Here is a 15,763-nt window from a genome sequence, read left to right on the forward strand (position 1 = left end):
TCTCCCACGCTCCTCTATACCATACCTTTGTTGATTCACACACACAATAGATTAAAACAATAAGAAACAGAAGGAGAAAATTAGTATAGAACTTTTCGGAATTGCTTCTTCTCATAGTCTGAGGTATGTTCTGGTAGGGTCCAGGCTAGGTTTAGCATATTTTGTATTTATTTGCTGTGTCACAAAAAAGCAGGTTCCATAGCTATGCTCCTGAGCTATGTTCCTGAGCTGTGTTCCTGAGCTGTGTTCCTGAGCTATGTTCCTGAGCTGTGTTCCTGAGCTATGTTCCTGAGCTATGTTCCTGAGCTATGCTTTATATTCAGGGCCTGTCATCACCTTGGGGTGATACTCTAATGTTAGTACTTGAGTTAGTCATACGCCGTTAGAAGAAAACTCACCTACAGTACTGCTTCTCTTCAGGCACGTTGAACGGAAACCTCAGCAGGCCCCACAGTGAGAGCAGTGGGGAGTTCAGTCTCAGTCTGGACCAGGAGGAGTGGTCCAGCGGGAGCAGCCCTGTCCAGCAGCCCCTGTCCCGCTCCTCTCACCAGAGCCCCATGCTGCTGCGGAGGTCCCTGGACCCCCAGGCCGCCCAGGCCAGGAAGAAGACGAGCAACTCCTTGGGCAGCGCCAGTGAAGTGGTCTCTCTACAGCAGTTCCTAGAGGAGAGCACCGACCCTGCAGAGGTGACAGCCTGGAACACACAGCAACACTAGATTACAACACTGTACTATACAATTTTGGGATAGGAGTACTGTGTTATTCATAGGCTTCAGATGTGCTATGATAAGAAACAAGTGGAAGTTATTTCACCAATCAAGTCTGCTATAAAGCCCAGGTAATGTCATGGTATGGCAACTTGAATGTCTCCTCTCCATCTCCAGTCTGGCAGCCAAGAGAATCTGACCGTTGAGTCTCCCCGCCTCTCTGGAGGCGCTGAGCATGTGCAGAGGGACCGGGCTGAGCGAGGCTCCACCTCCTGCACCGGCACTAAGGGGCGGGGCATCCTGCGCTCAGCCAGTGGGAAGGCAGCGCCAGTGCACTCAGACAGCCGCCCCCCAAGGGGTGGCCAACCAGGTCGTCCCAGTCTACGGAAGGCAGAGAGTACGCGTGTGAAGGGCACGGTCCAGCCCCGGGTCAGCCTCTCCTCCCAGAGTAAAGCCATGTCTGTGTCTGAGCGTCTGGACATCTCCTCCACCTCCTTCTCCACGCTGCCCCGGGCCAGCAGCGTCATCTCCACAGCTGAGGGCTCCACGCGTCGGACCAGCATACACGACCTGCTGTCCAAAGACGCCCGGCAGCCCGTGTCTGTGGACCACTCACCCTCCTCAAAGGCCTCGCCTAGCGCCTCCACCACGCCCAGTGAGTACCCCCCAACCAGTAACCCCTCACAACACCCCAATCACCAGTCCATCCCCCTAGACCCAGCCCTCGTGCCCCTGTCCCTGCCCAAGTCAGTCAGTATGCCCTGCACGGGCAGTCAGCAACCCCCCAATAGTAAGGAAACTGATCTCTCTAGCCTGGAGTCCTTCTTTGGAAAGTCCTTCACAGTAGAGTCAGTGTTTATGGACTCCATCTTCAGCGAGCCAACCTTCACAGGGGCCAAGAGCCACACCTTCCTCTCCCTCAACACCTCCCTGGTCAGTAACATCAGTGGTCCCCCAGGCAAAACACACCCCCAGCCCAACTCTGTTCAAACAGCCCAGAACCAACCAAATGGGCAAAAGCCCTGCCCACCTGACCAGAATGGGGAACAGGAGGTAATTGACACCAATCATGTGCTCGATGCTGACCAATCCCCATCCCAACCCCTTAGCCCAGAGGACCAACAATCATTGTGGTATGAGTATGGCTGTGTCTGAATGTGTGGCGCTCTGGTCAGCTACTGATCTGGGACCTGCATAAGGACCAGTGAAGGAACTCTGCATGCTTTATCAACGCACTATCAACTATGTTTTCTGTTGAGCGTTCGTGTTTTCATGGCTGATTTGTAAATCACAATTCCTCACCTCTGGTTTGGCCTATCTCTTTGTCATGTGGAAGTGGGGTTCTCTGGATGTCTTTGCTTCAATGGTCCGTTCACACTATTCATTAATCAAACCTCTTGTTTGGCTCACATTTGAAAGCTATTACATGACTGCATTATGGGGGACATGAATAGCTGTTCTTGTTATTTTAATCAACATTTACCATTTATTTTCCAATCACAAATGCATCTTCAGGAAACATGTTGCAAAGCTACATGAACTATCATTTGGACATTCAGTTCATCTTTTCTTTTTAAATCTCCATGTCAGAGGTCCTCCAGAGTTAACATGGAGCTCTGTATGAGGCTGGTAGAACATGTCCCATGATAGGCTGTCTGAGGACCACATTAACTGCCAATAAGCTCTATTTATGGAGTCATAAAATAATCTAGCCCTTCAGAGGAAAGAGCTACTATCTTTAACAGGAAACCAGTTTCTCATCTATTAATGTGAGATAATAGATTGTTTCCCTTTTTTTCTTATTGGGTGTTTGGTATGTGGGAGAATACTGTCCTCTCTAAAGTACTGTATCGCATTTCATTACCAGTCTGATTCTACTGTATCGACCTCGATGCATATTCCCTGAACTGCATGGCTTTATTCTGTCTTGGTTTGTTCTGGACCTCTCATTTTGATTGTTGTGATCAAAATGGTTTTGTCTTTTTCTTTGGTGTGTTTGTGTTTTGTGCATATGACACATTTTGTCTGTTCCATTTCATTGTCTGAACAAATCCTTCTCAATTGGGGTTAAGGGATGGTTTTGGAAGAAACGTCATTCACTAAATGATTTGAGAGGAAATTTAAGTTGTAGAGAGAATGTTGCCTTCCTAGTGTTAGTGGTGAGAGAAATTTGCAAGTGAGACGAATGTGATTGTCAGATTATTTTGTGAATGAAGGTTCTTCTACTCTTGGTTGTCATGGTATTGGATCTGGGGAAGGTGTCGTGAGAATGCTCACGGCCACAATACAAATTCCAATAGCACAATAACTTGTTTTAGGTTATGCATTATTGTAGACTGACTGGGTACACCTTGTACAAAGGTGTATTATGAACCATATGAAGTTATATTCGAGGGCAGAAAGCACTCCTTTATGCACCAGTAGTAGGAGTAGTGATGTCGTTGGTAGTTTAGATGTATTTATTTCTGCTTCGTGATGTATTTACCATTTTGAAATAGTTTTATGGTATTTATCTTGTGTGTATAAACCATTAACTGCAGCCTTTATTCAGATGGAATATAACATGCTTTTGTTCTGCAGATGTGGAAGTGTTACAAGAGCGCAGAAAGTCAAAAAGCGGAACTGGGGAGCAACAAAGCTCCTAAACATTAATGATGAGCTCAAGTGGTGAGTGCTGCTCTCCAAGTCCAACAGGGAGATGGGGGGGGGGGGGCTCCATGGTAACCCAAAGTGGTGTAACAGATGTCCCATCCTGGACGTGCTTGCTAATGCTACGCTGGTGTGTCGTCGTCGTCGTCCCCTGGCCTGGCTGGTGCCACCCGGTAAAGGGCACATGAATGGACCGTCTGCATGGCGTCTGGTGGAACACGCTTTGCCCATTTATGTGCCCAATCCCTAATAACAGGGGGACCTGTCTGTCCTGCTACACGTACATGCACCCCCTCCCTCCCTCCCTGCTCCTCAGTGATACTGTGTGTCCATAGCTGGCTTTTCTTATAACTTTTTTCTGTTCGTATTCAGGAAAAAGCACCGGTGGCTCTATACAAGGTTGTGGTCCCTTTGCGAGCTTATCTATCTGCAGTACTGCATGGCTTTGGTGTCGTGCAGCTGAAACCCCTCCCCTTACCCTGACTGTCGATGCATGTAGACCGCTTTCCTGTGCGTCCATATCTACATGTTCATCTTCTTCTCTGTCATTTCTGCCTCTAACTTTTTTCTGTCCCCTTCTCTTCTTCTCTTTCACTCTGTCTGCCTCCAGCTCAGAGGAAAGTGACCTTCAAGCTGTCTGTTTGACTTTGAAGCCTTTAAAAGTTGGTCTACTTAGATGGTCTTCAGTGAGAAAATCTTGTAAAAACAACAACATTTAAATCAATTTCAAGAATGCTTCAATAGAGAAAAGTAAACTTCCTCTCTTTTTTCCTTGAATCAAGGAAACAAAACTCATAAAGGGAAATTTCTAAAATGTTAAATTTCATATTCATAATCTCCAGCAACCAACCCAACATCAACATATGTGAAAATGGCGCGTTTCTATGTTTTGTGGTAAAAAACAGAGGAAGATATGTTTCCAATGATATCATTGTTGTGCATTGTGTGATTTTTAACCAATTATGAGTAGGTATTGCTTGCTAATTGGTTGATGTCATTGGAAAATATATTTTTTACTGCAAAACATAAATGCACCTTTTTTACATATGTTGATGTTGGGGTGGTCCTGGAGGTGATGAATATGAAGTAGAAACATGTTGAAATTTCCCTTTAAGACATATAGGTAACTGCCAAAATAAAAGAAATGCCAACAAAGTGTCTTAATAGGGCGTTGGGCCACCCAGAACAGCTTCAATGCGCCTTGTCATAGATTCTACAAGTGTCTGGAACTCTATTGGAGGGATGCGACACCTTTCTTCCACAAGAAATTCCATCATTTTGTGTTTTGTTGATGGTGGTGAAAAGCGCTGTCTCAGGCGCCACTCCAGAATCTCCCATAAGTGTTCAATTGGGTTGAGATCTGGTGACTGAGACAGCCATGACATATGGTTTACATCGTTTTCATGCTCATCAGACCATTCAGTGACCAATCGTGCCCTGTGGAGGGAAATAGGGCCCGTTTGTTTCGCATGGCCCGGTGCGCCGGGTGGGTGTAGATTTCACTTAAGGACCAATGGGAGCACCGGGCCATGCAAAATTCTCAGAATAGATGTGTATGTATTGGTGTTTACCTTGCCCTCTAAGGGGTTGAGAGGACCTAAACCATAGCAGGAAAATGCTCCCCACACCATAACAGTGCTGTGAGAACCCTCATTTACTCAAGTTTCTCCTTTATTTTGGCAGTTACCAGTATGTGGTGACAATTGTTTTTCTAAAATGGACTTTCTGGCAAATGTTTACCTTTTTATTTAACTAGACAAGTCAGTTAAGAACAATTTCTTATTTTCAATGACGGCATAGGAACAGTGGGTTAACTGCCTTGTTCAGGGGCAGAACGACAGATTTTTACCTTGTCAGCTCGGGGATTCGATCATGCAACCTTTCGGTTACTAGTCCAACGCTCGAACCACTAGGCTAACTGCTATGGTGACAGACTGCTAATGTTCACTCTACACGGACCTACACTTGGTGCCAATGTTCACACAAAGCCAAATGGGTGAGCTTAAACTAGACCCTGGGGACTCCACGTTGTCCTCTGTGTGACTTTGAATCAGCTGGACTTTTGCAGTCTGCCATTTGATGTTAATGATACTCTTTGTAAATGAGCATGCACATGCAACATCTTTCTACTGTGGAACAGCTGACGTCTACTTTCAGCAATATGCACCGGAAATAAACTGCATGTGGACACAGAACAACAAGGTCAACCACAATCTGCATGGAGCAATCAATCAACATGCTTTCCTCCCAATCAGAATGGACTGTTTTAAGTTGTGTTCCTCTGAAATGCCAAAATGACTATCGCAGGAAGCCATGCCATCTGTTTGATTGACAGCCAATCCAATCAAGATAAAGGTTGTGTGAGCTGAATGGCACAGCGTATATGTGTACAGTGCTGTCAGATTACTGTGTCTGTGATGATGACCTAGTGTCCACTTCCTCCACTTTTACATAAATCCATTTGATGTAATGAAGACTCCTGTGTGTCATTTCATCTTCACTGCCCACAGCGCCAAGTCTTCATCTCATAAAGGACTGTCAAGTGTCATCTATTCTTTGTCTGATGAATAATAACTTGAATAATTTGTTGTTGGGATATTGGATGAAAGTAATATCATGATTTCTACAGACAGATTAATGTAATGCCCCTTTAAATATTATATATGCCTGCACTGTTTATTCTGCTTTATTGAAAATGTTTAGATCCGAACCGGATCTTTGTCAGGGCGGTGAATTGGGAGCAAATACAGTGTGCAGACCTTCCTGTTCTTCACATGTGCTCTTTATTAGCCCAGCACCTAAGTTAAGGATGTGCCTAGAAAGATAGCATATAATCCCAGACGATATGAGTGGGGAATCAATGTTTCATCATCTGCTTTATTACACTGCAGGATTTAGTATCAAAACAGTGTAAATGACTAGATCTCGCAGAGGGAGATACAATGCAAACGCCATAAATCACTACTACATTGTCTTTCAACCATGTACATGATATAACCAACTATCTACTGGTCTCTTGACCATAGAAAACAAGGACTCTCCATCCCTTGTTCTGTCCCAAATGTTTGACTATTTGTTATTTTTTTACAATAATGGAAATGTCTTGATAACCCAAAGTACAGGCACAAAGGTAAATAACTTTTAAATAAATCATTGTACCAAGCCAAAGCACAGCCTGACAGGATAGTAAGTATATTAATTTCAAGGTATTTACTAGTCAAAGCTCTGAAGAACTGGCTCATGTCCTGTCTCCTTTAAAAACTTCAAGAGATCCTCTGGCTTTAGTCCCATAGAGCCAGCATTGGTCATGGGATGGAAGTAAACTCGCTCATGGCCTCCGTTGACCAGGTCGCTGTCCAGGACAACCTTGACGCTCTGGTCCTTATCGCAGAAGAGTGCCAGGGCAGTGGCACAGCCTTGGCCCACCTTCAGTTTCTCCAACATGGCTGCCTCCTCAGCAAAGCGGAGGTTGCCGCTACCCAAGCCTAGCTTCTTAGCCAGGTCGTTGAGGTTGACTGGACGGTCATGGCGGACAGAGACTAGCCACAGGCCCTTCTTCTTCTTGTCTTTCAGGAAGAGGTTCTTAGTAACTGCTCCACTGAGGTCTTGCAGGTGAGGCATCATCTCTTCCACAGTGAATACCTAAGGGAGAAAGTGTCAGAGGACATGTTACTTTGGTATCTGATGTCTAAAATGGCTCCCTCTCGTTTCATCTACTCTGAAATGGAAGGTCTGGACAAGTACAATTTCCAGTAGGCATCTATCCTACTGTTTTCACCTAGACTGGTAACAGATCAACACTGGAGAGGCGACAACTGAAATTAAATGCAATCCTACCAAAAATCAGAAGGAACAATTCACTGAATAGTATAAGAGAACATGATCTATTAAAAGTCTCATGCGGGATAATTGTCCCATTTTCTACCTGGAAGATCTACACATCGAATAAGCACCCGCACTAAAATGAACATGGCTTGCCTATAGATGTATATAGGATGAGTCCATGATGTGACAGTCATCGTGCGACACCTAGTTGTGGTTGTAAAAGGGAACACAAAATAAAGCCCAGTAAAAGTGTCAATTATTTTTCAAAATAACAAAACAATGCACGGCTAAATTCTTATTCTATGAGCGATGGTGGGGATGTGCATTTGTTCTCCAATCCAGTGCATTGAAGTATTATTCAACAACTCACTGGACCACCTTAGTTTAGCTAACGTTAGCTAGCTTGCTAACGTTATTGGTTCTTACCGGTGGATGGTCTACGCAGACCGTCTGGATATTCAGACTTTCCAAATACTTAACCAACTCAGTCCGGAGATCAGGTGTTGCCATTGTTAATTTGAAGAGAAAAACGCTATTCGGACAAATCGGAACACTCCAACGTAGCATACACTTCCTCAGTCTCGACTCATTCCACAAACCTGTATTTACATAACTGCGCAAGCGCAAACGAACGAATGAACAAACCCAGTCAATGGAGAATTGTGTTTCATGGTTTGTAGATGTGTCACCCATTAGTGATTTTCAGTAGTTGCGACTCAATTCTTAAGTTCCATTGTATTAGAATATAATTAAAAGCTGCCCATGGGTAAATTATTTCCTTGAAGTGATGAATACAATTGCATCAATACACCACTTCAATACAAAGCAGTAGTTAAGAGTTACCTTAAAAAAAAAAAAAGATCCGTTCAAAACCAATGGGGACCACACAAATGCCGCGTTTACATGTCAGTTTTCAACGAGAGCACGAACGTAAATGCCGTCAGCCGCCACACTTAAAATATTTCAACTTGCCGTAGCGTTCTGTCGGGTGTTGATTTGCACTTTTTACTTAAATCCCCAGAGCAACCCAGTCGTGCCGTCACCAGCTCTCTTCCTTTCTTGTCCCACTACGTGGACGGGTATGACGATTTTTGTACCCCTCTGCTAAATGAAGCACGAGCCATGTGGAACATTCAGTGACAACTGACAAGTCGCATTGTAAAAATCAATAGTTTTACAATGCCCATTTTATTTGAAATAATGTTCCAAGCCTAAAATGACAATTTAATTTGTAGCCCTGCTAATAATAACCCTATGAAAATGTCTAAATTGGAAACCAGTCTGTCTATCCATTGTGGGTAAAAATATAAGAATCAAGCCATCACAGTGATTGGTAAAAACATTTTATTTACTCCAGTCCAATAGATTACTTGTCCTCTGGCTTGTTGAAACAGTAGGTGAGGCAGCACTTTCCACAGTAGTGCCTATCAAAGTGGCTGGCCATGAACACGCCAGCGCCACACTCATCAGCTGGGCACTCACGACGCAGACGGTGGATCTTGCCGTTTTCGTCAACCTGGGGAAACACAATGGAAGCCATAAGTACAGCAATGGAACGCAAGACAGTGGCTGTGTTCAGTAGGATACAACATAGCAAAGGGTTTGCATTTTTTTTTGCATTTTTTTTAAGTGCTATTTTTACAACAGGCCTCATTGATGAGGAATTCTTGACACCACAGGAAGTCTGAATGTTCATTTTAAATTTCGGCCAAAAATGTCCTTGGTTATTAGACAAGTTTGGGTAGCAGTATGCCCCCAGTTTCATTCAGCTTGAAAACAAATCAAGTAACAAATGTCTACAAAACAATAGTTGGCTCCAATCACTAGAGATATGGTAGTGGTCACAGCCAATACAGCCTACTACCAAAATTCATATAATTAATTGAATCTAGCTGAAATCCACAAAAAAAGTTAATGCCTTACCTTGTAGTACTTGAGAACTGCGAGTTTGACCTTCTTCCTCTTGTGCTTGTTCTTCTTGGGAGTGGTGTAGGACTTCTTCTTCCTCTTCTTGGCACCCCCACGCAGTCTCAGCACCAAGTGCAGAGTGGACTCCTGCAGGATAAAGCAACAGTTCAGCCAAACAGACAACATATAGCTAGCTAGCTATGACTTCAGTGGTCAAAACTGCATATGACAAAATAATAATAAAAAAACACTTTTGACTGTATGATGGTGAGGAGAAACTCCCAAATAAACTAAAGTCCCAAATAAACTAAGGTTATTCACCAGTCACAGAATTAACAAAATCACCCAGAAACAAAAAAGCAATACAATGCTGGAAAACAATTAATTATCTAACCTGCCACCAAAAATAACTCCCGATGGCAATAATGTTGCATTAACATGAATTGGTATACTTTGAACATTAACTGAATATTCAGCACACCTTAAATGTGATCAGATAAATGTAACCAAAAAAGCATCTTAGTGGGCCTTAGGAGGTTAAGGGGGAGACAGGTAGCCTAGTGGCTAGATCGAAGCCCTGAGCTGACAAGGTAAAAATAAAAATTGGTCGTTCTGCCATTGAATAAGGAAGTTAACCCACTGTTCTAAGGCCGCCATTGTAATTAAGAATGTTCTTAACTGACATGCCTAGTTAAAAATATGTTGTTTTTTAAGAGGCTGAAAATCAGACCCAACAACACCCAGACCTGACCTATAATATAGTTAAATTAGTTAGCCGAGCTGACCTGGTCATTTCCACATGTATACGCAGGGCCATGCTATATATAATAATATAATAATAATAAAAATAATAATTCCGCCAAGTTGCTCTTCTGGTTACTGAATACATCTATAGCTTTTAGCATATTTAAGGCCTAGCCAAAATATACATAAAGCAGTGGCCAGGTCCATTCAGGCCCACCAGCTGTACTTATGGCTATAGAACAGAACCCAACCAGAGTCCCAGGTCAGGTAAACATATGGAGACCTCTGAGAAACCCTGGTCTAAGGGAATTGTGTTGGCACTTAGTTGATGTAATCTACTTCTTGCAACACATTTACTAAGGTGTAGTATTGTCAAATGTTTAGGGAGGCTAAAATGTTCTCACCTTCTGAATGTTGTAGTCAGACAGTGTGCGTCCATCCTCCAGCTGCTTACCAGCGAAGATCAACCTCTGCTGATCAGGAGGGATACCTAGAGGGGGGACCAGAGTTCAGTCTTTGACAGCCAACGTCAGTGCTCTCTTATATTCAATTCAACGGATGACGAGGATGAAAAATTAATGTAATTACCTTCTTTGTCTTGAATCTTAGCTTTGACATTTTCAATGGTATCTGAAGGCTCAACCTGGAAATAAGAGAACCTGTCAGTTTTTAAAACAGTAACGTGGCTAACAAGACTTCCCAGGATATTGATTAACGTCAACTTGTTACCAGCCAAACGTCAAGAACAAATATCACTTATCAAATGATAAGTTACATGTTAAAATATAGTTCAATTAGTTAGCCGAGCTGACCTGGTCATTTCCACGTGTATACGCAGGGCCATGCTATCAAAATGTAGCTAGCTACGTTACTGTAACATTAGCCAACTAGCTAACGTAGCAGTTCAGAATTAAAAAAAAATCTAAGATCACAGGTTGGCTATTTGCGGCTAACTCCAATAAAAATTAGTTGACTTACAAATGTATAAGGCTGATTGATTACTGAAATTACGCACTCTAGAATACTTTATTTTTTAAATCATGTACACATGCTCCGCTAGTAGAGGCAAGAAGCCCTCCATCACAACTTGTGACACAAGCCCCAAGTACCCACCTCGAGGGTTATAGTCTTCCCCGTGAGGGTTTTGACAAAAATCTGCATCTTGGCGTTCAATCCACCTGCACATATGAACGATAGCGTTGTATTTATAACTATTTCAGATTTAACACAGTATACAATGTCGTTATTATGGTAAATAATGGCCTAAAACAGAGAGCACGATCTTACCACAGGTCTCCTGCTAATGGCGGATCATGAGAAGAGGGCTTTCGACGCGCGCGACGGGGTTTTCGGGGCTCGTCTGCAGGGAGTAGGTGTGAAATAAGATGCCTGTTCAAAAAAGCTCTCTCTGTAAAGTTTATTTATATAACGCTTATTTTCACCTTAACATATGTTGTTTCATTTTTTATCTGAAAATATGATTAGTTTTGATCGTTTTTTTTGTTGTTGTCGATGTTATAACTACATTACCCAACATACCCTGGAGATGTCCATAGCAACCTTCCTGTTTATCTTTTGGACATTTATCTGCAATATTTCTCCGTGTTGGAGAAATGAAACCATGCTCTAAGCAGCAATTGAAAAACATAAGAAAATCATGTCTGGGGCTGGAAACTTACATCACTCCGCAGAAGAATCTGAAAGAAGAACCTTGCCACCTATCAAATCTGCCAGTGACAAGTATTTCCTAGAATCTCTTGGTGAATACATTCAACATGAGATGGAACGTCTGATGTGTCCAGACGAGGGACCTGATGAGCAACGTTACATCATTTACAGTTCTGCATTTGATAAGGTATCAACATGAACCACCATACCCTTTCGCCTTGTTTCAGCATCATCACTCAATCGTTTTTTTAGGCCTACACACGTGAACTGATCAGAATGCCTAGGCTAACTTGTTGCGTTGTAACTATGCCTGTCTCTTGCTTGTTTGATTTTCTCAGGTAATTGAGTATGCAACTGCATACAAAACCATTCTCACTTCCATCAAGAAAGAGTATGATGAGTTTATCTGTGCCATAAAGAAGAGTGAGTGTGATGCCAAGTTAGCACATGGGAAACTGAAGGCCATGGTGGCCCAGCCCACCTCCCTTATGTACTGTCAGAGAAGAGCTGTCCAGCTTCAGGAAAGGCAAGAGAATCACTTCCATTTTTCAACATGGCACAATGCGGCCCCAGAGTATAGTATATCATCCATGCCTAAACCTTGTTTTTTCCCGTTCTAGGATTGCTATCATTCAGAGAGACACTGCAGAGCTGCAGGCTGAGTTAAATAGACTACAGGAGTCAAGGAGAGACAAGAGACCCTCATTGCGTCAGAAGACCTCAGACAGCAAGACATTACGGCCCGTTGGGCAAATTCCAGGCATGGCCCGACATTGCTGAACTCATTGTGCCGTTTTGTTTTGTCTTAACATTATAATGGCTGTATGTTTACCCAAGTACATATTGTCATGTGTCATGTCATGTCAATATGTCATTCATGAGTGGCGCTTACAGTATAGTTTTTTCCAGGTCTGACATTTGATGAGTCGATGAACCCAGCAGCTCTGGCAAAGCATTTGGAGTACCTTGAGCGAAAGCGAGCTGACCTGCAGATAAAGAGGAAGAGCCAGTATGTATATGTTTCTGTCAAGGATGACCTGGACAATAAAATGCGATCCGCCCTGGACCAGAGGGATGAGCTGGCAGTGGAGAATGAGAGACTCCAACTCCGGTGAGACTGTGTCTCACTTTGTTCAAGACTCACTGGCACAAGTGGCTATAGAATACCATTGAAGACGCCTATGTTGTTGCTAAAGTTATCGGTTCTTCTGGTTTTCTAGATACAAAAAGATGAAGTTTCTGAATGACTCCCTCATGACATGGGAAAAGACAGGAAAAGAAGTCACTCTACTGGAGTTCATAACATCAAAACTGGAGAATATATTTGATCTGAAAAGTATTTTACACTTCCACTTTAGCATACAAGTGTATGTTAGTATTAGTGACACTGACAGTGAATGAAGTTCTAGTCAGGGATAATGTAGCCTAGCTTTTTGTGTGTTATAACCTATTTGTCTTCTACTTATGATGCGGCAGGCCTATAAACCTCACGAGAGCTTTTGTGTGTTTTTTAACTATGATAAGGCTCATGATACAGCAGCAATAAAGTGATATGATTTTCATTCTAGTGAGCGACACTGATTTCCTTGGCATTAGTGCAGTAGTGTTTGAAGAGGATGATCCCAGCAAGGTCAATGAATCGGAGCTCTTGGTGGATTACATTGAAAGGTACTTCAGTTCTTTTCCGAGTTCTAGTACTATGCTCTCAACCAATGCATACTGTATGTATAGATCATTCCTCTATGTGTTGTGTCTCCCTGCAGGTTCATTGACCTATTTGAGGGGGGTGAGTATGAGGCAGCTGCTTTCCATGCTGCCAAATCCCCTCATGGAGTTTTGAGAAACATGGAGACAATGGAAAGGTTCAAAGGTGGAAAATCTTTATTTTCTATCTTATACAGACGTCCTATAGTGTTGTGGTCGCTATACACACATCATGTGGGTCATTGTGGTCTCAACCATAAAGTAACTCTGCATCTTGTACAGGCATACAGCACATAAATCTAATTTAATTTGTCACATGTGCCAAATACAAGAGATGTAGGCCTTACCGTGAAATGCTTACTTACAAGCCCTTAACAAACAGTGCAGTTCAAGAAATAGAGTCAGGAAAATGTTTACAAAATAAAATTATGTAAAAATAAAAAGTAACAACGTAGAATTACATAATAATAACGGGGCCTGGTACAGAGTAAATGTGCGGGGGTACAGGTTAGTCGAGGTAATTTGTACATGTAGGTAGGGGTATATAGAGCATATAAGTCTGTATGAACTGTTTTCAACCTATGTCATCTTTGTTTCCCCTCTAGCGGTCACAGTGTACCAGGGCCAGGGGGAACTGCCCCCTCTGCTTCTCTTCTTCCAGGCACTCATGATCTCGGTGCATGCTGGGAAACAGCTGCCTGGGGAGACCCTGTCAGTGGAGGGGGTCCGGTGTGCCATGCAGCTCAACTATGTAGAGCTGGTCACACACTGGGTAACCCAGAAGAGGTCAGCATATCAGAGTGTATAAATAATATGAGCGTTAGGGGTTATGAGTCTTTTTGTTGTAGGGTTTGAATGGTATAGCTGGGCATGGTTGTAGCAATCACAATATAAGATATATAGGTATTGTGTTTAGAGCTCTTTGTTATTGAGTCTATGTCGGGTTACAGCTTTCTCCATACCCTTCTCAGGCTAACATACAGCGAGGCTCTGGGGGATGTGATCTGTGAGCATGGAGACAGGAAGCCGCGGATGGCCGACACATGCTTGGCTCTGGCCCACATCGTCTACAAGGCCTGCGGCGTGCTCAGGAAGGCGGCACTGAGCATGTGCAAGAGAGGCATGACCAGCAGTACTATGGAGTTCATCTATCAAAGCAAAGGCTTTACTGCAGGTGGGAAACACTCATTTACAGATACTATTCACACACATCCTATGTAGTAAATGTGTGAGTGACTCAGTGTGTGTGTGTATTGTTCTCTGTGTGTATGTTTGTGCGCAGGTGACTGTCTGTTTGTGCTGAAGGGTTGTCCCAGTCTGGCTCTTCTCCAGGCGTTGACTCAGGAGTACCAGGGCCAGCCTGCAGTGCTTTCTTTGGGCTTTGCCTGCCATGCTCTGCTCAACTCTGATCTGGAGGACCTGGCACTGCAGATGGTGGAGAAAACACATTCAAGTGGGCAAGGTAGTTAGGCTATACCCACCCACCAATCAGCAGGGCAACCACACATGGTCGCGCACACACATACACAAGTTGAGTTAACTAGTGGTGCTGTCATTTTCAGGTACTTTGGAGAAGGTGATTCTGGATGATACTGGGTGTTCTGCAGAGAACTGGGGTGAGATAGCAGGTTGCTGTGGCCAGAAGAACAAGCCTTTACTGGCCAAGGAGATCCTCTCCATTCTGCTGTCTCAGTCAGGGGCCATGCGCCTCTCCCCTGGCATGGAGAGCTCCAGGTTGATGCAGCATGTGTTCATGTAGAGAGACAGCCACCAGAGGGTGCCCATGGGACAGATCTGCACCACCAATCCAAGAGGCCTCCCACCATGGCAAGCCCATTCATAACTCACTGCGTCATACTGCTTACTGCTTACAGAGAGAAATGCAGTCATCCACACTGGTCCTCCAGATCATTAAATCATTTCAATGTGATTTGACTTTGATTAATATCACAAGTGTCAAGTTCCATCTTTATCAGAAAGCACAAAGCATTGCCATGTTATTAAATTGATATCAATTGAACATTGTCAAACGTCACTTAATAGTTGGTTTATTAGTTATTCCTCAATATAATAAGACTCTTAACTAGACTCAGAATTTCAAACAGTTTAAACTTCATCTAAGAAAATTATCACTACGTGTTTAGATTTGGATCAATGGCATCTCCGACATCCAACATAATTCATGGTGACAAGCTCTACAGAATATTGAATTTCCCTGTAATAAATTCACCATTTCCTGCCTCCAGAACACCACTGACTATCCCCACAGAGGTAAGACCTGGATTGTCGCTCCCTGAGAGGCGTGCTATTACCTATATACACTATCACCAGAAATACGAGGAGGACACAATGGTAGATAGAACAGTAGCTCACTAACCTTCCACTCACACAGTGGACCCATTGTCCCAGACAGTGCAGGGCCAGTCTCAGTCACCCTGCCATATTAGAGTGAATGAAGCTTCCACACAGCACAAACAACACCCACCATCAATAAACACAGCCTCCAGTTTCCTCTGTCTCTGCCTAGGAGACATGAAGCCACACTGAGCTAACTGTGT

The 15,763-nt window shown here is 43.4% G+C and overlaps 4 protein-coding genes across 9 annotated transcripts in view; 2 read left to right on the forward strand and 2 right to left on the reverse strand.

The window, feature by feature from the left end:
* Window positions 1-5,836, forward strand: part of LOC139412715 (girdin-like) — an 82,692-nt gene extending 76,856 nt beyond the window's left edge. For 2 of the 6 annotated variants that reach the window (XM_071159416.1, XM_071159424.1), the window contains 3 exons: window positions 421-686; window positions 885-1,362; window positions 3,288-5,836. In XM_071159416.1, the coding sequence (XP_071015517.1) occupies window positions 421-686; window positions 885-1,362; window positions 3,288-3,352 (809 nt within the window). In that variant the 3' untranslated portion in view covers window positions 3,353-5,836. Of the gene's footprint in view, window positions 1-420; window positions 687-884; window positions 1,913-3,287 lie in introns of those variants that run through there. The other 4 variants (XM_071159390.1, XM_071159406.1, XM_071159398.1 and 1 more) reach the window with 3 other exon arrangements.
* Window positions 5,837-6,353: 517 nt separating this feature from the next.
* LOC139412748 (prolyl-tRNA synthetase associated domain-containing protein 1-like) lies at window positions 6,354-7,778 on the reverse strand. The gene is made up of 2 exons (XM_071159436.1): window positions 7,608-7,778; window positions 6,354-6,998 (listed from the first exon to the last, which is right to left on the reverse strand). The coding sequence occupies exons 1-2, from the start codon at window positions 7,746-7,748 to the stop codon at window positions 6,570-6,572; spliced, it is 570 nt and encodes a 189-aa protein (XP_071015537.1). The 5' UTR covers window positions 7,749-7,778; the 3' UTR covers window positions 6,354-6,569.
* Window positions 7,779-8,507: 729 nt separating this feature from the next.
* Window positions 8,508-11,185, reverse strand: LOC139417715 (ubiquitin-ribosomal protein eS31 fusion protein). The gene is made up of 6 exons (XM_071166854.1): window positions 11,121-11,185; window positions 10,947-11,011; window positions 10,422-10,476; window positions 10,238-10,323; window positions 9,105-9,236; window positions 8,508-8,697 (listed from the first exon to the last, which is right to left on the reverse strand). Exons 2-6 carry the CDS (start codon window positions 10,992-10,994, stop codon window positions 8,548-8,550), a joined length of 471 nt encoding a protein of 156 aa, XP_071022955.1. The 5' UTR covers window positions 10,995-11,011; window positions 11,121-11,185; the 3' UTR covers window positions 8,508-8,547.
* A 39-nt stretch (window positions 11,186-11,224) lies between these two features.
* Window positions 11,225-15,225, forward strand: LOC139417731 (clathrin heavy chain linker domain-containing protein 1-like). The gene is made up of 11 exons (XM_071166855.1): window positions 11,225-11,688; window positions 11,840-12,027; window positions 12,122-12,261; window positions 12,411-12,612; window positions 12,722-12,837; window positions 13,070-13,169; window positions 13,265-13,371; window positions 13,811-13,991; window positions 14,177-14,379; window positions 14,488-14,667; window positions 14,768-15,225. The coding sequence occupies exons 1-11, from the start codon at window positions 11,491-11,493 to the stop codon at window positions 14,962-14,964; spliced, it is 1,812 nt and encodes a 603-aa protein (XP_071022956.1). The 5' UTR covers window positions 11,225-11,490; the 3' UTR covers window positions 14,965-15,225.
* Window positions 15,226-15,763: the final 538 nt, after the last annotated feature.

The sequence above is a fragment of the Oncorhynchus clarkii genome, chromosome 1, assembly GCF_045791955.1.
Source record: "Oncorhynchus clarkii lewisi isolate Uvic-CL-2024 chromosome 1, UVic_Ocla_1.0, whole genome shotgun sequence".
In the NCBI taxonomy this organism is placed as follows: domain Eukaryota; kingdom Metazoa; phylum Chordata; class Actinopteri; order Salmoniformes; family Salmonidae; genus Oncorhynchus; species Oncorhynchus clarkii.

Excerpts from the sequence above, each read along its gene's own strand:
- LOC139412748 (XM_071159436.1), bottom strand. The coding sequence starts at position 7,748 with ATGCTACGTTGGAGTGTTCCGATTTGTCCGAATAGCGTTTTTCTCTTC. Across the intron at positions 6,999-7,607 it reads TCTGCGTAGACCATCCACCG|GTATTCACTGTGGAAGAGAT; the intron begins GTAAGAACCAAT and ends TTTCTCCCTTAG.
- LOC139417715 (XM_071166854.1), bottom strand. The coding sequence starts at position 10,994 with ATGCAGATTTTTGTCAAAACCCTCACGGGGAAGACTATAACCCTCGAG. Across the intron at positions 10,477-10,946 it reads GGAAGACTATAACCCTCGAG|GTTGAGCCTTCAGATACCAT; the intron begins GTGGGTACTTGG and ends TCTTATTTCCAG. Across the intron at positions 9,237-10,237 it reads CTGACTACAACATTCAGAAG|GAGTCCACTCTGCACTTGGT; the intron begins GTGAGAACATTT and ends TTTATCCTGCAG.
- LOC139417731 (XM_071166855.1), top strand. The coding sequence starts at position 11,491 with ATGTCTGGGGCTGGAAACTTACATCACTCCGCAGAAGAATCTGAAAGA. Across the intron at positions 11,689-11,839 it reads ACAGTTCTGCATTTGATAAG|GTAATTGAGTATGCAACTGC; the intron begins GTATCAACATGA and ends TGATTTTCTCAG. Across the intron at positions 12,262-12,410 it reads GCCCGTTGGGCAAATTCCAG|GTCTGACATTTGATGAGTCG; the intron begins GCATGGCCCGAC and ends AGTTTTTTCCAG.